A 22,984-nucleotide genomic window follows, 5' to 3' on the forward strand; every position below is an offset into this window, starting at 1 on the left:
ACAAATTTCGTCAATTCGGACATTCGGATGTTTCCGAATAGCCGAATTTCGGAAGTGCCAAACCAAATTGCCGAAGTGCGGAATTTTGGAAGTGCAGAACTGAACCGAATTGCTGAAGTGCCGAATTACCAAAATTCAGAAGTGCCCAACTGAATTGCCAAAGTGCCTAACCGTGGCCCTAGCCCTACCCCTAACCCTATCCCTACCCTACCACTAACACTAACCCTACTCCTAACCCTACTCTAACCCTAACCCTACCACTAACCTAACCCTACCGTAACCACACCCCAACCCTACACCTAACCCCACCCCAACCCTAACCTTATCCTTAACCCTAACCCTAACTCTAACTTAACACTACCCCTTACTTAACCCTAGCCTAATCCTAACACTAACCCTACCCTAACCCTCTCGCTACCCTTAACCTACCCCTACCCTAACCCTAGCCCTACCCAAACCCTACCCCTAACCCTACCCAAACACTACCCTTAAGCCCATCCCTACCCTAACCTGTTTAAGTGGTTGTGGTGGCAAAAGAGGGATGCGTACGAATGTCTGAATTGCCGAAGTCCTGAATTGCCGCAGTCTTGAATTTCAGGAGAATGCCTGATTCCTGGATTCTATCTGGACAAGTGGTGTGAATCCAATCTAGCAAAATATGGATAGGGCTTTTCATATTAATACAATTTGGGGAGGACATTAATTGTGTTTGCTGAAAAGTCGTAATAGCAAACAGTATTTATTGTTTTTAGGACTCAGTCAATCAATGTTAAAATCTCAACAACAAAAAAACACATTTTTGTTTTGCACTATGGTTTTAGCAAGGAGTTGGGTTAGGTCAGAAAGGGAAAGCACTGGAGAGCTAGGTGGGCAGTAGATTCCAGCAAGAATTATCGGTTTACTGAACAGGATCTCGATTGTACCAGAAAATAAAATCAAATGTGGCACGGGACCTATAATTTATTACACAAAAAATAATGCCTCCTCCTCTCTTTGCTTTGTCATTTCTAAAGGATGAATACCCATGCGGTTAATTAAGCAAAGTTGTTTTGGTGCTTAGAGTGTCCTTTAAATATTTGGGTTTAGAGAATAACATAGGTCTGCAGTAACCCATTCCCATTGAAATGAATGCTGTCTATGTAACCTTTGTTTAACAATACATTATAAGTCTCAGATTAAAATATATTTGGAAGTCAGTTGTTTATGTGTACGTGCCATTACCGTTACCGTTTCCTTTAGACCTTATAGCGACTCACAGGGTGGGGATTTATTGAGTGAACTTGAAGGCTTTGCCAAGCTGATCTGTGAACACAGCATTTCTAACTAGTCTGATATAATTTTATTAGATGCTGTAGGATATTGACTATTGTGCACTGGAACGAATACTGGCCTCGTATGTATTTGCTTTTGTAGAAAGTCTTGCAAGTTAGTTGGATAATTGAACCCATTTTGTCTAGGTTAGAGTACATTCATACCTTTCTGAACAAATTGTGCCACGACTCCTACATATCATACTTCTGTCCCTCCAGACTCACGGAATTTGCCTCGTCCTGCTAGGATTCTGCAATATCAACACGTACACCTCTACAGAGTTCTAGATACTTTTAGTTGAAATATTTTACCAAAAGATAGCTGTTGTGGTATAGATCAGTGGCCTAAGGAATCAACTGAGTAACCTACTCAAATCTCAGCTTCTCAAATGTTTGGTCTCCACAGGTGAGGTCCATTCTATTTTAGTGGCTAAAACAGGAAATTCATCATCGTTCAGACCCTAGGTTACTAGTCACAATAGGTTGTTTTAGTAGTGTTACTGCTTTTTTCCAATTCCTTGGGGAAAACAATTACCAATGGGAAGAGATTAACCGCTGTGCGTTTTTGGTATGTTTGTTTTGATATTGATCATAGTAAAATGTAATGCTTGGTCCCCAAGTTAAGTTTACATTTCAAGAACGGATCTTATAGCTACTGGCTATGGAAAAACATAAAAAGTTTAATAACCTCTGTCTTAAGTCTTTCATCATTCTGAGGGCAATAAAATGAGTGCCATTACGTTGTGTGCTAATAGGAAGCTGAAGGAAAAAGCTCTTAAATGTGTCATTTCTGGTTCAACATGTTGGCTATTGCGTTCATCCAATGCGATTTCAAAAACAGGTGACAATCAAAATTTGCCCGTGAAGGGTTAGACTACAGCAGTAAAATAATGCCAGTGCCTTTTTGTCTTGCTACATGTTGTGAAGCCCTAGCTAGACTTTCTAAAGGCTTAAAACATTGCAAAGTAATTGATACATCAGTCAGTTCTCAGGTGTAACGTATTTGCAGTCACCATGCACTTTTGAACCTTCTTCTTTCTTTTTTCTTCTTCTTTTTTTTTTGTGGGCAATTGCTTAAAAGATTTCCATTTTCTTAAACCGGATTTGATTTTTTTTTTTTCTACTTTATTTTTTTTTTTTTTAATCATTATTACTGTTTCTTTACATGCCAGATAATCCCTCCTGAGCTAGACAACTATCCTGCCATTATTGTTTAGTTCAAGCTGCCTTTTCTGTCTCGAAAATGCTAATGTACCACAGAAGTTTGTGGTCTTGGAGTCAGAAATTAGGATCTGGTGAATTAGTCTTAGGGCACACCACCTAGACTCACCTGTGCAGAAAAATCTTTGGGTTGCCTCCTTCTATGCCACAGCCTCAACCGTCTCAGACAGTTGTCATTATGTTGGGCAAAAGGTCACAGCTAAATTGAATAAAAGGAATGCAGTGTGTTCTTGCATGATGCACAAAGCCCGTATTGACTTTCTTAATCCAGTTTGCAGAGGGGTGAGAGAATTAAATTAGATATCTAAGCAAAGAAATTGAGAGCCTTTGAAAACAAAGATAAGAAGACAGCTTGTATTTTCTCTTTGCTAGGCGCTCGGAGCTCAAGAGTTTGCAGGTGTGTCATCGGATCCAAGCTTTGCATCGATCAAAAACTCTGCCAATGCATATTTAATTAGTGAGGGGACTGTGGCTGCATTATTGCTATCAGTCCCATATTAAATGTACTGCCAGACTCTGAAAGACCTCCCCCCCCCTGCTCTGTTGTGTGGGGAGATTCTGCATTTTGTCTGAGCATGTACAAGTTTTTTTTTTTTTTTTTGAACTGCTAATGCATGGAGCTTCACTCCGTGGCATACAAACAAGTGAAAGCAGTGTTTATTTTGTCTGGGAAAAAGAAAAGTTGAACCAATTAGATTTTTCTCCAGTGCTGGAAGAAAACAAAGTGCAAGCAAGCGAAAATAAATAAATAAATAAAATTGTAAAACAAAATGTACAAATATATATACATTTATTTATTTATTTTGGCGATTTTACGTGGAAAACATTACATAATATAATGACAGGTTTTGTATTTTATAAAATATTTGATTATTGTAGTTTTAATTCTGATTTCCCATGTCTCGATAATTTAGATCCTTTATCTTCATTTAAATACAGTAAAAAGATTTCAAACACTGAGTCATCAAATGTATGTGTTTTGTTGTTTTTTATTTTGTTGTTTGCTTTTTTAGATGTCCTTTGTTCTAGACAGGCAACTGTAAAATGATCACTTGTAGTGCTTATACTGTACATATTACAGTATTGTACGCAATATCTAGAAGTATTGTTGGTCAAATAAAGTCGAACAGATTTAAACAACACTAGCAATGAAACACGGAACCGCAAAACACAACTTATGTTCACTAAATACCTTACAAAAAAATCGAGCTGCATGGGAATGCAAATGTATATTGTAATGGGGTTTCTTGTATTTGTGTCTTTGTTTTGATTGTGTTGTTGTTTTTTTGTCTGTTAACTCATTCCTATACGACTAAGCTGGGAAATAATCAATGGGCTACTGTTGAAATTGCATCTGGTGGACAAAAACCTCATTTTATTTTCAAAGCATATTTGTGTGCCTATTGAACAAACACCACTCATGAAAACTATGGGGGGGGTTTGTGTATAAAAAGTGTACACAGGAAAACAGGAATAAGTCCTAGTTTAGTCAGGTTTGAAATTATCCATAGTGAGAATAATCAAAAAGCAAAGAAACATTTACAAAATAGTCCCTGGTCCTTTATTTTATTTTTATATAACATATAATTTTGAATTTTTTTATATACATTAAATAAATCCCTATCAAAGTGCATTCTATATCAGCCATAATGTCAACCGCTTTAGGATTGGGTATAAACCAACTATATTCCCCAAAAGTGCCAACATTTTCTTTGAATTAATATATTTTACTATGACGAAGTTTATTCATTAAACTTAAAGGGACACTATAGTCACCTGAACAACTTTAGCTTAATGAAGCAGTTTTGGTTTATAGAACATGCCCCTGCAGCCTCACTGCTCAATCCTCTGCCATTTAGGAGTTAAATCCCTTTTTTTATGAACCCTAGTCACACCTCCCTGCATGTGACTTGCACAGCCTTCCATAAACACTTCCTGTAAAGAGAGCCCTATTTAGGCTTTTTTTATTGCAAGTTCTGTTTAATTAAGATTTTCTTATCCCCTGCTATGTTAATAGCTTGCTAGACCCTGCAAGAGCCTCCTGTGTGTGATTAAAGTTCAATTTAGAGATTGAGATACTATTATTTAAGGTAAATTACATCTGTTTGAAAGTGAAACCAGTTTTTTTTTCATGCAGGCTCTGTCAATCATAGCCAGGGGAGGTGTGGCTTGGGCTGCATAAACAGAAACAAAGTGATTTAACTCCTAAATGACAGTGAATTGAACAGTGAAATTGCAGGGGAATGATCTATACACTAAAACTGCTTTATTTAGCTAAAGTAATTTAGGTGACTATAGCGTTCCTTTAAAATAGAAACATTATATTAACATATATATTGAAGCTGAAGACTCTAAACGCATCCTTCCTGTAGAATACTTTGATAATATAATTTTAGTTTATACCTGTTTGATGGAAACATAAATTAACTAATCTTTTTTTTTCTTTTTTTTTTTTAAGTCATGATTGGCCCTTCCTGGAACTCCAATTATAGAACCGTTCCAGTGGAAGTGAACAATTTTGATCCAATCTGAAAGTTTGGAGTTTTTTTTCAATCCCTTTCTTCATTTCTCCTTTTTGGTTTCTTACTTTTCATGAGTTTTGGCTCAAAGGGAATGGGGTACTGTATTCGTCTGATTCCATATGACTTTCCTGCTAATGAATAATAGAATTTAGGTAGGCTATTATTGTTAGGCTATTATCAGTTAGGCTAACATGTTGGTGCTGATGTATGTAGGAAATGTGTTAATGATAAGAGGTTACTGTTTATTCAGCACTAATTAGCTAACATGTTGACTTATTGAGTGAGTTGTCATATAGCTGTTATGGTTGCCAGTTATTTTCCATTTTTATTATTATTATTATTATTGCAATTTATATAGCGCCAACAGATTCCGTAGCGCTTTACAATATTAGGAGAGGGGGGATTTAACTATAAATAGGACAATTACAAATAAACTTACAGGAAACAATAGGTTGAACAGGACCCTGCTCGATCGAGCTTACATTCTATAGGAGGTGGGGTGTAAAACACATTAGGACAGGAAGGTGGGAATCAAATGATAGAGTTTGGACCGATCTCCAGGCTCAGAGCACATGCAGCAAGGGAGGGTGTGTGTGGTGGACAAGGGGGTTCTACGACATGTTGGGGGAGACTTGCCACTTTCGGACACCTGCCGCAACGTGCCCAGGATGTTGTTTGTCAGACGTCCAATAAGCACAGAATTTACATTAGCCAGCCTGTACTCTTGTTCCGAGATCGCTAGCGATGCCCCAATGGCGCTGATGGAGGTGAAGTTAACGCTCAGGCAGCAAAGAGTTCAAACTCTATATGTGCGCATAGAGACACGAGGCACTATGACCACTTCAAATCACTGATTGGTCAGGGTGCTTGGAGTAAACATTTAAGCAATCCATTTTCCTCTTTTCATTCAGTACAATACTTTAGAAAGGTAGAACTTAGTAGTTAACTGGTCTCCTTTTAAAGGGACACTATAGTCACCTGAACAACTTCAGCTTAATGAGGTTGTTTAGGTGAGAACTATAGCTCCCTGCAGCCTTTATCATGTAAACACTGTATTTTCTGAGAAAATTATTCTTTATTCTGAGAAAATACAGTGTTTACATTGAAAGCTAGGAACACCTCCAGTTGCAGTCACTCAGAGTGAACCAGAGGGACTTCGGAGTTGATGGAGGCATAATATGCCTCCATCCACTCAAATCTGCTGTCAGCAGAGCACAGGGCAGCCTTCTTGTCAGTCTCAGCCAATCCTATGGGGAAGCACTGTGATTGGATCAGGCTATCACGTGTCAGCAGACTGCTTGTTTTTCTGAGTCTAACAGCATGCAGAGTTACAGCTTCTGGCTTGAATACAGTAAGATTTGTACTATATTTATGGAGGCATGAGGCGCCCAGGGGGGCTAGATGGTGGTGTTAACACTATAGGGTCAGTAATACATGTTTGTATTCCTTACCCAACAGTGATCCTTTAAGGTCACGAACAGAGTTACTACAATTCCCAACAGAAGTTTATAGTATTAAAAAAGAAATATTTCCAGACTTCAAACATTGAACTATCTTTGTCCAGTAGATATGGACTATCTTTTCTATATGGAAGATGACATGAGGACATCGAGGGAGAGATTTAGTGTTACAATTCATTATTTTAAACAATAATTACAACTTTTTCTAATTCTGGACATAAATAATTCTGATCATGCAATTAGCATATGCCAGCCTGGTATTCTACAAGATTTATTAGTGATATTATCCCCTGTTGATTGCCAAGGTGGTATTGCTACAATCAATTGATTCCTTCATATTTTGGGGGGATGTTTTTAATGAACTGCCTGTGTTTTAAGAGTTACATAATCTGTTCAAACAAAGGCTACATTAAGAGAAACAATAAAGAGTTTTTTTTTCCCTTGAACATTGCTCCTTGAGAAAAATGACTCAGTTGAAAGAACTCCAAGTATTGCAGCTTGGTTTATAGCAACATTAGACCAAAATATGTGTATGGTTACTTTAAGGATTATAACCATACCACATGCACAGCTCGAGCTGAGTCCTTGCTCCTCCCTGGAGAAAATGAAAAGCCACAGACTGCGGCTCTGTCAAGAACTTAACATAGCTTGGCTCGATAAACGGTGAACCAGACTTTGTGCAAACTAGTAGCAGCCACAGTATGGCTGCTATCTTGAGGGCAATCTACGTGTCCCATAAATCACTGCTTTGCAGAAGTTTATGGGATGATTCTAGTGGAGGAAACGATTGTCAACAATCGTTAGAACTGTCCTCTGAAATTCAAAAAAGTTAAACTCGTCTTATATGATAAAACGCATCTTATGTGAGAAGTGGAACTGGCTCTGGAGCATAAACTGCTTATCCCACAAATGAATAAATAACCTGCATGAAAAAATTAGGGGGTCATTTTTATATCCACGAAGCATTCATTTTGGTTGCACAGGTGTAAAAGTACCTTTTAAGAAACGTGTTCCATTTTTTGATGAAGGAATTGAACAGGTTAATGATTTGGGTAGAATAATGGATATGCAAAGTTTTCTGCACTAAGTGATTGCATTGATTTAATGGAAATGCTTACAATATAGATATCTTGTTTACATTAATTATGCATGGGCAAATATTAATTTATTCACCTGATTACCCATTGTCCTGTATGATAGAAGGTTTGCATTGTTTTACACATTTAGGCCTTTGGGGAACTGCAAATGTAGATAATAGTCATTTTTATTTTTCTTCCTATGATGAAGCGAATGATTTAACTCTTACAAAACCAGTATATTTCTAGCACTAAAAGGAGATCATTGGCATGCTTAAAAATGACTGCCTCTACTAGTAAATACAACAGGATAAATATTGCTTAAATTTAAAATGGCTATGCCACGTTCTGCGATCTGTGCATGTTCGCACAGAATCCTTTTGCGCAGTCTCTTAGAATAAGCTCTTCCCCCCCCACCCCCTCGCTCATGTCCCCAATGGCCGCTGCCTTAATTGACAAAAAGTTGAACCTGGAAGCTGAACTTTTTGTAAACTTCATGAATCTGGACTTTGCCTATTAGACAAAGTAGCCCCTTGTGATTGGAATTTCAGTGAATTTTACAATGCAGTCAACATGGACATTTTTTAAAAGGTTTCACTTAAGCAGTAGGCTTGAAATTCCTTTTAGAAGACATGTTAATGTAAATAATAGAATTTAATATAAAAACTGTAATTGTTCGATATCTGCTTAGGTTTTCTAGAAAATATAAATAAAACATTCCACCCACCCCTTTCTCTGCTAATGATTTTTATATAGGTATACTAAACAAACTTAATACGTTGTTAACATGTACCTACAAGGCCACATTGTAACATTTTGGCTTTTATTTGTATTTTCAGATTCAAGTCAATCAGAGAGTCCAAGTCAGCCAAGTGAGGCTGATATTAAGGACCAGCCAGAAAACGGTATGTTTTTTGTTTTGTTTTGTTGAATAATATTATAATAAATTCATTTGTTTTTAACTGATGTATTGATGCTCAGTGGCTTTGCATGGCCCTGTAAGACCCAACTCACCTCTCCTTCATAATATCACTGTTCTCTAGTTCTGTCCAATGTTGGCCCCTTCTGAGTGGAGCACTTGGTCCACCTACGCCCAAGACGTCCTATTTGCTAACCATCTCTAATCTATGGTAGACCAGGATATCTGCTGGCCACAGCTTTAGTACAATATAGAATGTCATTGGTCTTTAATTTAATTCAAATATTCTGTGGTTTACCAACACAAAATCTGTCTTCCATAAAACAATGTGTTTTTTTTTCCTATACTAAATGGACCCTATCTTGCAGTTTGTGGCAAACAGTCTATAGTTTGTGACTACAGGAAGAATATGTGTGTGCTACTTAAAGAGCTTTTAAAATGGAAGGCCATTGTACATTAAGAACCAGTTTGTGAAACTTTGGCCAAAATGGGCCCAAATCTGGGGGAAAATTGTCCAGTTTACTTGCACGTTGACCAAAGGTTTCAAGTTGGTTGTTATACTCACTATTACAATCAACGAAAGTCTGCCCACTCTGTGCCATTTGCAGTTGTCAATAAAACGCCCATAAACCTTTACAAGTGCAAGTTAGACACAAAGATAAAAATACATTATTGATGATAGTTACATTGGCTATTTTACAGCAGGGGACAGAAAGGACGACTAAGAAACAGGCAGCAATTCTTTTCAACATGAGCCATGTATAAACACGTTTTTTACTAATTGAGTCATTTGATGATTTTTTTTTTATTTGGATATTTATTTTTTTAAGGAATGATCTACGGATATTTTACATTTCAATAAGAGAAACCAATATATGGAATGTGTGTGTGTGTGTGATAGCAGGTATTGATTCCATTTTCACCAAAGTTGGTTATAACTTTGCTAAACTTTATAGAATAACAGAAATAGTTCTATTGTTTCGAAATCATCTTTTGTAATGTTCTATTTATTGATTTATCGTTAGTAAACACATTTTTAAATTTTTTTTAAAGAGGGCTACGGAAGGAAAGAGGGGTAAATTCAGTAGATGTGTGAAATAAATGTAAAAGTAAATAATTGCACACCCAATCATACTTTTTTAAAACATTTTTATTGTTTCGGTGTTTTTTTTTTTTTGTGTAGTTTTAGAATCTCAGTATTCTGTATATCAGTGATAGCTAAGATTTTCCTCTGTAGCTGCACACAGGCTGGCTGAGGGTAATGGGAAACACACCAAAAAAACACCAATGCTCAAGTCCCAAGTTTAGCAATGACTTCTCTGCCTATAGAGATATTCTGAGAATGCTTTTGTACAGATATTTTTTCCTGGAGATTGCAGGAGACATGTTGTGCTATAGAGCTCTCACACAGATTACTTGTGTTCATGTCACACACATTATTTTTTTTTATTTTTTTTGTGGCTTTCATAATTCTAATAATGATACTGTATTTCACAGGTCTGTTCTTAACAAAGCTAAATGAGGGAGGGGAAGGTGAATAATGATTTTTGATGCCATTTTCTTGCCTTTTTGATGCAGGAAATATTCCCACCTCTGTTCAGATATATTTTTTTATTTTTTCTTATTCAAAATTAGTACAGATTATTATACAAAAATATCTCCTCTCCTCTGAAGCCCCAGGTTGCTCGCCTGTTCCTTTCTGATGTTGCTGTCCCCCGTGATTTATAAAGCAGAAGGGCTGTTTATTTTACGAATATCTGACATGCTGCAGTCACAGTAACATTCAGGGGTAGATATTATACATGCCTTTCACAGAACCATGGCCACACCCATTAAAAATAGACTTGCAGCGCCCACTATAGAGCGCTATGGCGTATAGCAGCTCTATTTATAGTTTATAGTTAAGGGATTCTTTATCATGAAACTATGCAATGTAAAATCTAATCCCCTCCTCTCCCTAGGATCCCTGAATGACCGTGGAGAGAGAGAGAGAGAGAGGGAAAACCAGAATAAGTGTGTTTTTTTGTAAAGAGAGAGTGTGTGAGGATTTATATATATTTATATATATATATATATATATATATATATATGCATGTGTGTGTGTGTGCATTATATCTGTCTAGTCAATAGTTACAAGTACAACGTTGTAAAAATCTTGCATTGGTTTCCATGGTGATCACTGGAATACACAACTTTGCCCAAAGTTGTACCCCTACAGTGTCTGTGCTCTTCATGATTGTTTTTAAAACTGTTTTAAAAAATTGCAGTATCCTGCTACCTCCTAGATTTTAAACACAGCCTCCACAATATCTGATGTGTCACTCATAGGTATGCTGCCATTGTTACTGTCACCATACCCATATCTGGGTCCCTGTTCTGAAAGCAGCCAGCAGCATTACTCTGTGATTTCATGAACACTGGCTTCTGTTAGAGTAATCCATTGTGAGATGGTTAAATAAATAAATAGAGCATAAAACTCATCTCTGTTCCATTACCAAATCCATGTTCTCCCTGCAGCCTGGATCACCCTTGCCTGACATCACTCCCACTCGCCGACGGGGAAGGGAGGACAGCGAACTGAGGGGAGGACAGGGGCAGCGCAGGGGCGTCAGTTGCCAATTTTGCACAGAACTTAGTTCTGAGCTACCTAATGACACTACTGGAAGTGGAGTTACACCTCGGGCACTTGCAGACTCCAAACACCATGACCACTTCAAATCGCTGAAGTGGTCATGGTGCTTGGACTTACCTTTTAAGGCTGCGTGTCTATACATACACAATAATAAAGGCAGTTGCATTACATAGAAGTATCAACATACTATACCAGCGTTTGTCGCAAAATATCGTTCAACATGCAGAATACGGATTTGAAACAATACATAATCATCCCCACATTCTTCACAACATTAAAGGGACACTCCAGGCACCAAAACAACTTCATGTTAATTAAGTTGTTATGGTACCAGGAGGCCCCCGGAGTCACACTTTCCCCAAGAGGTTAAACCATTCTCAAACAGTTTAACCCCAGAGTTGAGGTAAGAGTGCCTCTGAGAGCCTCCTGACACCATAGCAACTATTTTTTGGGTGCCTGGGGTGTCCCTTTAATCAATCCCACATTCTTAGCACCCTTTCAGGACCAGTGAGTCTTTTTTTCTGTATCAGACCAGATATATATTGCTTCTTGAGGGTTTAGCAGAGAAGGGAAAGATTCTGCTCCAACTAGAAAGTCTGTATTTTATCCATTCACTTTATTTATTTAATTGCAAGTATCCCTACCATTTTACATGACGTTCCAAAGACCTCGTGTAACATTCCAATTAAGTCACTTGCACAGTGATACCATATACATTGTACATTTAATTCACGACTTACTTACCTATTCAGCGCACAAAATAAAAACAAAAAAAAAATCTGACTATTCGTGAATTAGATGCAGTCATGTGCATGTAACTAATAAATGAGTCTGGGAATTGTGGCTTTCTCCACAATACAGATGTTGAAATAGGAAAGTCTTTACAGTGTAATGATTATATATTACAGCTATATAATTAAAATGATATGTATAAGATTGGGTGAACAAGGCAGCCCTTCTAAAATGGCAGGTAAGTTGAATTTCAGTTTGATCTGATTGATGAGATATCACTGGGCCACGTCAGATGTGTAAACAAAGAGAGAGCAAGATTAAAATCGCCAGAACACAAGGATCTCATTTTAAGAAACTCTGCTCCCTATAAGCGACCCAGAACATAAAACATATTGGTTCCTAATACCTTTAAGTGGCAGCTCGCTAAACTGGTTTTACTTCTTTCTTATTAGAAGACTGAACTTGCACATGCATCTCTGACATTCTTACCAAGTCTGAGACACAGAAATAAAATAATTCCCCCACACACACCAAATTTATGACTGTCATAAACTTCAGTTATTCCAAAGAACAATTTATATAGGCGATAGTGATCCCAGAAACTGCAAAGCGGCTTCTTCAGTGAGAAAACTTGCACAATGTTCTAAAATAAGTACTTTTATTATGACATCCTTTATGGCAAGGTTAGCCAAAAAAAGTGACCACTGCTGTAGTGAAACTGCACATAACTCCCATTATGTTTTGAATGCCAAAAGCTTACTCTTACACTTTGCGCACTGATACTTTAACATATATACGAAAAGTGAAAATCTTGAAAAAATTGCAACCTATTGGATGTGTTGTATGATTCAAACTGTACATTTATATCACCTAAAATTCTTAACAAGATTCAAACTCCTTCCCTACAAATTAATATTATTTTTAGTACATTTCGCTAAGGTAATTATTTGCCGTTTGTCAGTGAAGGAGGTCATTTTGTTATTTGCATCACAGTTTTTAAACCCTCAGACAATCATTATAGTATTATAGAAATATCAGTAGCCAATCAAACCAAATTCCAGCGATGTCCCTTGGCGCTTGGTCAGCGCTCTGCCTCCTCCGACAGGCGGACTTAATGCGAGTCAAACACAATTTCACTGACGCTGTATGTCCTCATGCAGAGCGTGAGGAAACTCAGCGTTGTTTATGGGACCTGGAACCCCTTAGATTCATAGAAAGGCCTCTAGTGACTGTCTGATAGTTTGCAGACTTGGATTCTGGTGGGCGCCGGTCACCACCTCCATGGTGCTTGGAGTGTTTCTTTAAGGCTGCTGAAATAACCCAGTGCATATAAATGTACTAACTGTTCACACTGTATATGAAGTGGTATATCATGGTTTGTATAAAATCGACTTATATTTTAGCACTTTTTTATTTTCACTTACTTACTTACATACAAGCACTGTTTCAAAATATTGAGATTGACAGCAATAAAAAAAAAGTTTTACAATGATTAACTATTGCATAAAAAATAGTTTCCCATGCATTACAAATTTCACGAGAGGAAATAGCCTATCTAATAAATGGATTCAAGCTGTAATTGGATAGTATATTTGAGATGAAGCTCATATATAATTATGAGAATTTATACGCTGCTAATATTAAGGTCAAGTATGTTGTTACAAGTAAAACATTATACTTGGTTAGCTATAACCTTTAATATCTGTAAATCACAGGCAGAAATCTGTGTTTTATATTATCCCTACAATTTGTATTCCCAGAGATATGAGCATAAAAATTAAGAGGAATATAGAAACACATATAGAATGAGTAAAAGCTTTATTTATTTTTTATTTTTTTACCCATTATTAATTGTATATTAATTTTCACTTTACTCTATTCATAATTTGTTAATCAGCTTTTTAAAAATTTTATTCTACAACAATACGTGTAGTTTTCATTCTTACAAAATGTATTTAATTTAAAGAAATAGTAATTTGACTTTGAAATCTCCTGTAAAGTTTTAGGTTACTATATCATGATTCTGGAAGAGACCATAGAGAAACTAGATATGCACACCACAAATTCTCTGCTAGGTTTACATGCACACATTGAGTTTAGAATTCCACATGGTTCCATGTGTAGAAGGTTAGCTATAGATCATGCCCCTGCAGTCTCAGTTCTCAATTCTCTTCACTTTTACTTCTCTCCGTGCAGCCATAGCCACACCTCCCCTTGGCTGTGACTGACAGCTTGCATGAAAAAAATAATGGTTTCCTTTTCAATCGGATTTTTACTGTTAACTCTGTAAATTAAACATTAATCACACACACAATAGTCTAATGTAGGCTCTAGCAGGCTATTAACAGAGCAGGAGATAAGAAATTCTAAATTAAACAGGCTGTGCAATAATGCCAGGAGCACACATATTCTAAACTCCCTACTGGGATTGTCTCTAAAACAAGTCGTTGAGGAGCCAACTCGTAAAGAGGCCATACTAGATTTAGTGTTAACAAATGGAGATTTGGTATCCGATATTACTGTAGGTGAAAGTTTAGGATCCAGTGATCATCAGTCAGTGTGGTTTAATATAAGAACAGTGACTGAGTCACACCACACAAAAACAAAAGTTTTAGACTTTAGAAAAACAGACTTTTCTAAAATTAGAATATGTGTAAAGGAGTCATTATCAGACTGGAGCAATTGAAATGGCGTTCAAGAGAAATGGGATTATTTAAAAGTTGCACTACTGAAGGCAACAGAAAATTGCATTAGGCTTGTCAGTAAAAGCAAAAAATTCAAGAAACCACTGTGGTACTCCGCAGATGTGGCCAAAATAGTATAAAACAAAAAGTTAGCATTTAGTAATTATAAAAAAAACCAGAGTGAGGAAGACAGAATGATCTATAAGATTAGGCAGAAAGAGGCTAAGCAAGTTATAAGAGCTTCCAAATCACACACAGAAGAGAAAATAGCAGTCAGTAAAAAAGGGGGACAAAACTTTTTTTAGATACATAAATGAGAAAAGAAAAGTAAAACAAGGATTAGTTAGATTAAAAACAAAAGAAGGAAGGTATGTAGAAGAGGATAAAGGTCTAGCTGACTGCCTCAATTAATATTTTTGTTCGATATTTACAGATGAAAATGAAGGAGAGGGACCTCAGTTAAGAAAAAGGATAAATTAGTTATTTACTACACGTGAGTTTACAGAGGAAGAGGTTCTATTTCAACTGTCAAAAGTAAAGACAAATAAGTCAATGGGACCTGATGGAATACACCCAAAGCTATTAAAAGAGCTTAGTGGTGTACTAGCAAAACCATTAACAGATTTATGTAACCAATCATTGATAACAGGAGTAGTCCCAGAAGATTGGAAGTTGGCGAATGTTGTGCCCATTCACAAGAAAGGTAATAGGGAGGAGTCGGGCAACTATAGGCCAGTAAGCCTTACTTCAGTAGTGGGGAAAGTGATGGAAACCATGTTAAAGGATAGGATTGTTGAACATCTAAAAACACATGGATTTCAAGATCAGAGACAACATGGGTTTACTTCAGGGAGATCATGCCAAACTAATCTTATTGATTTTTTTGATTGGGTAAAATTATAGATCAGGGTGGTGCAGTAGACATTGCTTACCTAGATTTCAGTAAGGCTTTTGACACTGTTGCACATAGAAGGCTTATCAATAAACTGCAATCTTTAAGTTTGGATTCCAATATTGTTGAATGGGTGAGGCAGTGGCTGAGTGACAGGCAACAGAGGGTTTTAGTCAATGGAGTATATTCGAAGTTTGGGCTTGTCACCAGTGGGGTACCTCAGGGATCTGTACTTGTACCCATTCTCTTTAATATTTTTATTAGTGATATTGCAGAAGGTCTTGATGGTAAGGTATGTCTTTTTGCTGATGATACTAAGATATGTAACAGGGTTGATGTTCCAGGAGGGATAAGCCAAATGGCTAATGATTTAGGTAAACTAGAAAAATGGTCAGAGTTGTGGCAACTGACATTTAATGTGGATAAGTGCAAGATAATGCATCTTGGACGTAAAAACCCAAGGGCAGAGTACGGAATATTTGATAGAGTCCTAACCTCAACATCTGAGGAAAGGGATTTAGGGGTGATTATTTCTGATGACTTAAAGGTGGGCAGACAATGTAACAGAGCAGCAGGAAATGCTAGCAGAATGCTTGGTTGTATAGGGAGAGGTATTAGCAGTAGAAAGAGGGAAGTGCTCATGCCATTGTACAGAACACTGGTGAGACCTCACTTGGAGTATTGTACACAGTACTGGAGACCGTATCTTCAGAAGGATATTGATACCTTAGAGAGAGTTCAGAGAAGGGCTACTAAACTGGTTCATGGATTGCAGGATAAAACTTACCAGGAAAGGTTAAAGGGTCTTAACATGGTCTTTACAGGACGTGTTTAGGAAGGCTGTGCAAGTTACATTGAGGGAGACGTGACTAGGGCTGGATAAACAAAGTGATTTAACTCCTAGATGGCAGAGAATTGAGCAGTGAGAATGCTATACACCAAAACTGCTTCCTTAAGCTGAAGTTGCTTTGGTGCCTATAGTGTTCATTTAACAAGAATTGAGTTCCAGGCACACAATGCAAATCCGGATGAGAAATAGAAACAATATTCCATTCCTCATCTTCTCTTTATGCTTTCTCTATGCAGAAAGGCAGGTGCAAGATAACATCTTTTTTGTTCCCTAGTTTAACAGACGTGAAAAAAAATCTACAAAATAATGATGTCAAAGTAATATTAATTTTATTTGCTTGCTATAAAAATATGTGTATACAAAAGTCAGTGTATGCATGCTTGCCTCTGCTGCACCAGTATACATGTTTTTAGGAGTGAAGGGTAAAGACCAAGAAAGAAATGGTTTCTCTGCCAGTTTAAAGAGCAAGCAATAGTTTGCTCTGCCTGTTTTCAGCCCATTGCATGCCAGAGTGCTAATAAACTACTTGGCAAAGAGTTAAATTCATGAGAAATAGCCCTGTGAATAAAGTCTTATTGGCATTTTTTTATTTTGTGGTTTGAGAATTAGACTCGACAGTCTTTGTTGTAGAAGCTCTTCACTGTCCTCTGGTTCTATCCTGCATTACCTCCATAAATGTACAGACACATTTCCTAAATAACAGTTTAAGTGGTGATGCTGTGCGTAGTGTATTATTAAATACGATGGTATATGGAGTAGAGGGAAAAAAAAGAGCTAAGACATCTTCAATCTTGTTTAATGATCTTGGCGCCGGCTGCTGTTATTTTCTCCTGAAGCCTTGTGTGCCAAAGTGTCTTGAAGTTAACTTCAATACGTATCTAGGCTCCTGATAAACACAGAGCCAAAATGTCAATTACATCACAAGGCTAAACGTCGGGTTCATATAGGTCCACAATACATTGTTGCAATCTATATTTTCCTATTTCTGCAGGTGCAAAATACCTGCATCAAATTGACCAGAAACCAATATAAGGACAAAACAAAATATATATTACACAAATACATGCGCAAAACAAAAATATACTTTTTGGCCTGTATAGCAGCTTAGTTAGATCAGTTGGCCATCATTTTTTGTACTTTTGGTACCTGTTCAAACCTTGGGTTTACAAGTTTACATCCAGGCATGATCAACTTACATTTTCTTTCTAAACTGATAGTATGAATGTAATTATTTACCTCAATTGAGATAAAATTACAAGGAATATTTTGAAGGGCCAAAAGAAGGGTGTTTCACTTAGCTGCAGAAGGGCAGACAGGAAAGGAATTTAGAAAAACGAATAAATGCATTTTTATGGCACTTTTCAAATGCATTAACAAAATATGCATTTTATAACAGACATTCTATTTAAATATCCTCCATCAATAACATTGTCATGGTCTTTGAAAACCTCCAATAACTTGGCTTAGATGAAACCAACTCTTTAAATGTAATGTTTAAAATTCATTATATAATTGTTATTTTAAGAGACTTAATCGATGCCCTCTAGTTGGACATAGTGCCGCATCTTTTTTTAACAGAATCTATCCAGGTACCCAGGAGGGTTAAAGGAATACATATCCATATCTTGCTTACGGTGCAGTGTTGCTGATTTTGAAAATCTATTTGAACAGTAATCTTTTGAATAAATGAGGCTTTCTAACATTGAGTAAGTCTAGAATCAAATGAGCGAGTCTTGAGAGGTCTGGTCAATAGATCCATTGCAATAGGTGCTTAGTAATGGATAGCCAAGGAAAAGCCTAATGTTAGTAGAATAAAAAAAGTGTGCTGGACACCTTGTGATGAGTAGTCGAAACACTTGCCTTTCATTGCTGGATACATAATTTAGGTGCAATTTAATGTTCAAAGTCAAATGCATTTGTGGTCTGAGTCCAGTTATTAATGCACCGTTCAGCTCTTAATGGACTACATAGAGAGCCTCCACGTCAGCATAGCTTTACTTAGTGAGCAGAATCTTGTTGGGAATTATTCTGGATTTTAATTTCAGAAGTATTAGCTGGCTTGTGGAGTTTTAGGTTGTGACGAACGTATATGTGGTAGAACCCCTTCACCACCAAACATATAATAGAATAGCACCTACTTTTTCCATAGATCCCTAAACTGAGTTTAATCTAATATATACCTAAAAAAAGAGAAGTATGTATAATTATGATAAGTTACATCGTCATGTACCATTCATATAAATGGGAGCATGGCAGGATATTGGTGCTGTAGACAGTAAATGCTCAAGGTGAGTCCTTCATAGAATAGTGAGAACAGCTGATTTTTTAAAACTATTTTAACAAACTATTTAAAAACCTCCAAAAAAATAAGTCCACATTCAACCAGTCTTTGAGATTGTGCAAAGTGATCTTAGGCTTGTGTGCAGTTTCTCAGCCAAAAAAAAAAACTAGTTCCACCGAGCTTTGTATTGTAAGGACTTTAATCCAAGACATTTGGAACCTAATAATCTGTTTTGCAAGAATGAGTGACAGTTTGTTTCTTTGTGCTTGTGTGGCATAGTTCTGAGCATCTGTTCATGCTACTAACCAAGGTAGCTCTAGCAGTGCAGACATTTGATGAACCAACTTATTAGAGAGGTGGCTTCCTATGATGGCACAATTTTGAAAGTCAATGAGCTATTCAATACAGAGACACTGTTTATCTATGAAGGCCGCTTGGGTGTGTATTTGATTTTCTGTCACCCCAGTTGGTGCGTAGTTTTCTGGCAAGCTGTTTTTGAGGGATTAGACAGAATGCAGGCCCTTCTGCATTTCACCTCATTGTCTATCCCAAAACCTTCCAACTTCTGATTGCTAGGTTAGCTTAAAGGAACACTATAGGGTCAGGAACACTAACATGTATGCTTGCCCCCTCCCTCCCCCCCACCCTTCTTAAAAGCATGAAAAACTCACCTTATTTCCAGCGCCATGCTGATCCGCTGGCACTGGTCCCGCCCCCTTGGTGGCATCATCAGAATTGTTGATTTTAAGCCAATCCAATGCTTTTCCACGGCGGGGCCAAACGCTGTATTGGCCAATCAGCACCATCTCATAGAGATGCATTGAATCAATGCATCTCTATGAGGAAACTAAGCGTCCCCCAGGCAGAGCTGCCTACTGTGCAGCACTGAGCCAGGAAGTACCTCCAGTGGACATCTGAGGAGTGGCCACTTGGAGGTGTCCCTAGGGGCAGTGTAAACACTGCCTTTTCTCCAAAAACAAGCAGTGTTTGCATGAAAATGCATGCATATAATGATTATACTCACCAGAACAACTACATTAAGCTGTTGTTGTTCTGGTGAATATAATGTCCCTTTAAAATCAGTTTAACAGAAAATGCCGGTGTAGGGCACAAAGACTCAATTAGCTGTAGTGGTTATGGTGTATAGAGTGTCTTTTTAAGTTCAGGTTTAGAAAAGTTACATTGAGTTGTCTGGTTCCTTGAAGAACATTCCATTTCAATGAAGAAACACTGGTTAACGTTTGGACTTGCTCTCAGATAAAATAAGGAGTGATAATGATTTAAAATGAGAAATATTTATTATCTGTCACTACATCATTCCCACGTTCTAGTAACACACACAATATTAATGAAGCCAGATACATTACATTGGGGAAAACAGAAGCTTTTCCAAGACCCCATCTAAATATTCCAATTAAATTGACATAGAATATGTATTTATTTTGGAACATTAGAAGTTCACAGCAATAATTCCACTTCTTTGTTCTACTGTATCCTTGAAACAACCGATTTGAAGAAGGTCTTTTTTTTTTTTTTTTTTCTTCATATAACTTTTGCTGAAAATTTAAGTTGAGGTGCTATGGTAAGTCGAATTGAGCAGTGACGAATTGAATGTTAATAAATGTTTTTGCAACCTTGTTATCTCCACTTTTTAAACTTGTACCTGTTGAGTGCTGGAATTCATTTACAGATTAACCCACCTGAGAATATTTGTGCCTTGTTTCGATAAAGTTGCTCGTTAGAGTGCATTTGATTTTCCTGATGCAATAAAGTGAATTGCTAATTGTTAATTTTTTTGATGTTTTCCTGATTGTAATACCACTCCGTTCATTGACTGCCCCCGCTGTGTGACCTGACTGAAGACTGAAATTTCCTTTGCCTTCAGAAGGAAGGGTTAGATAAGTGAATCCCTTCATAACATTTGCAATAACTTAACCACAAGATACACTTAAAAACCGGAGAGGATCTAGCCAGTCTAATATTTTGTTGAATATTCAATATTCAACGTTTTGAACTGTAATATTGCAGCTGTTTGTGAACTACATATTCTTTAATGTCCAGTGTATATTCCTCATGAATTTCTGCATTCCTAAGGCAGGCAGAGAATGTTGGGGAATGTAGTTCTTTATTATCTCCAGTGCCAAATGTAGCAGTGACTGCTTTAGGGAGTTTTGCTGTTTATGAGTAAACTTCTTTGCAGACCACAATGACTGCTATTTTCTGTCTGCGTAATTGTAATGTGATCAATTAAAGGGGTACAGTGGGAGTACAGCTAGCTGTGTGAAATTACAGGTGGTTTGTGAGTATCGATGCATGGTTTCTTAATAGCCTCTTGGGTTTATGTGTCTCCTTCTCATTCCTGAATGAACACACAACCCACCCTCGTTAGCCCGACCATTGGTATTCCCAGCCTTGCTGGGTGATACGAGGTCATACAGTCCCAAACAGTCAATGTAAAGAACATATCCAATTTCTACATTCTTATTAAATCATAAAAATATGGGGCGAGGGCAGCGCAGGCTCTCTGAATACATACCACATATTGAAGACAGACGGGTAGATAATCTGTGTATCTGTTTGAATTCACCTGGTATACCCAGATGTATTATATTACATTCATGGTTGAGCCCTTTAGCCCGCAAGGCACTCACCAGGATGGGCTGTGAATTCTGTTCTTCATGCTATTGTATGTCTATGGAGATTTATTGGTCAGCTGTTGGTGGATATTTAGTATACTGTTCAATGTAAAATACTCTGATCCTACGTCTGGCACATTCAGCTGTCCTAAAATTTGCTGTAGGGACATTTTGATTGGTCGAGGATCTCGAACAGGTGTTCCAGTTGAGTTTTGAATTAGTTATGAAAATGCAAATTATATTTGCACTTACCAAGTTCTGAAGCATAACAGTAATGGGCAGGGGCATTAACACCATGAGAACTGTATGGATGGCAACTTAATGCTGCGTTGGATCCTTTTTGTTTCTCAGTGGCTGCGGAACGCAGTTTTGTTTCCACATGCACTTAAAGGCTCTTATGCCTTATGCTAATGCTAATTTGTATCTATGTGTCTCGAAAGGGATACAATATACATAGATCTTCAAAAGGCAGAAAGGGCAGAGGAATAAATTCACAGGACTTAACAGACAAAAAAAAAAGGAAATCGCATTCTGCTTAATATATATAGAAACAAACGACTTTGATGATTATGGCTTCTTCTAAGTTACCTAATTAAACGATGTATTGATTTATAATTCTGTCCCGTTCTACCCTTTGCATTATGATGGTGCTTATTTCAGAAACTGCTGACATATTTAGCAGCGAACATTCCTGTAATATTATCGCTGTAGACTATAGGATTCTTTTGGCTGTTACGAGATAAAGTTCAGGAAAAGTTCAACTTCTCTCTACTCCAGGTTTTTAATGTCTGCCACGGCATGGTGCGTCAACCCAAGAAAATCCTAATTTTCTGGTTATAAAAGCAGAATGTGATCAAATCCCCAAAAACATTGTTGCCAGAATAGAGTACATCACTTTCCCAGGGCCAAAGAGAGAGAGAGTGTGTGTGTGTGTGTGTGTGTGTATCCAATAAACAAACAGAAACGTTTCAGTTACATATTCCCAAAAACCACTGGAAAGGTGAATCCCATTAGGTTGTTTGCCTATTAGCAGCATGCAGTCCAATATAGAGGAGATTTCACAGCACCTTCACAAGCAGCTATAAGAGGTATGTGGAAGAGAGGCTGCTGAAGCCCAAATTGTAGCTGCAGAAAGATCTGTACAAACATTTGTTGCTCGCTGTAGAGCAGTGGTGTATTCCTGTGAGCATCTTGCATTACAAATTTGCAATAGAGAACAGAATTCCTACTGGAACACCTTACTTTCAAAATAGATAAAAATGCATGGCGGAATGTTGAATGGTTCAAGATTCCAAACCCAAAAGGTCTCTCTCTGTCATTCTGAGGACTTGACCTGTTGCATTTACTCAACTTGGGGTTCATAAAGCATCACTATAGTCTACGTCCAACCACAAAGTTATCATCTTGGATATATAGACCATTCCATAACTACCACGTGTTATTGCATGCTTCTGTTTCCCTGTGCCTTTTAGAATTCTAACGCAAATCTATCACTGTGGTGTCTCCTGTAATACAATATCACATGCTATTAAAAGCTAATATTGTGTTGTAACAATCTAGAGAATGGCCCAGTCTGCTGCCTTAACTACAGCCTCTTGGTACTTAGATCATTAGAATGATTTTTCACACTATCATTTTTTTTTTTTGCTTTTTGTTTAACACTTATACTTTCTGGTGTCTATAACCTTTTAATTGTCACTTGTTTGGCAGACTGTCTTTGGCAGCAGCCGTGACACTTCTAAAATTTCTTAATCCAGTCCAGCTCTAGT

General features: G+C 37.3%; 1 protein-coding gene across 5 annotated transcripts in view; it reads left to right on the forward strand.

Moving 5' to 3' along the window:
* Nucleotides 1-22,984, forward strand: part of NFIA (nuclear factor I A) — a 270,440-nt gene that overhangs the window by 132,856 nt on the left and 114,600 nt on the right. For all 5 annotated transcript variants that reach the window (XM_063428056.1, XM_063428057.1, XM_063428055.1 and 2 more), the window contains exon 3: nt 8,429-8,494. In XM_063428056.1, the coding sequence (XP_063284126.1) occupies nt 8,429-8,494 (66 nt within the window). The remainder of the gene's footprint in view (nt 1-8,428; nt 8,495-22,984) is intronic.

This window comes from Pelobates fuscus, chromosome 7 (genome assembly GCF_036172605.1).
Source record: "Pelobates fuscus isolate aPelFus1 chromosome 7, aPelFus1.pri, whole genome shotgun sequence".
NCBI classification, from domain to species: Eukaryota; Metazoa; Chordata; class Amphibia; order Anura; family Pelobatidae; genus Pelobates; species Pelobates fuscus.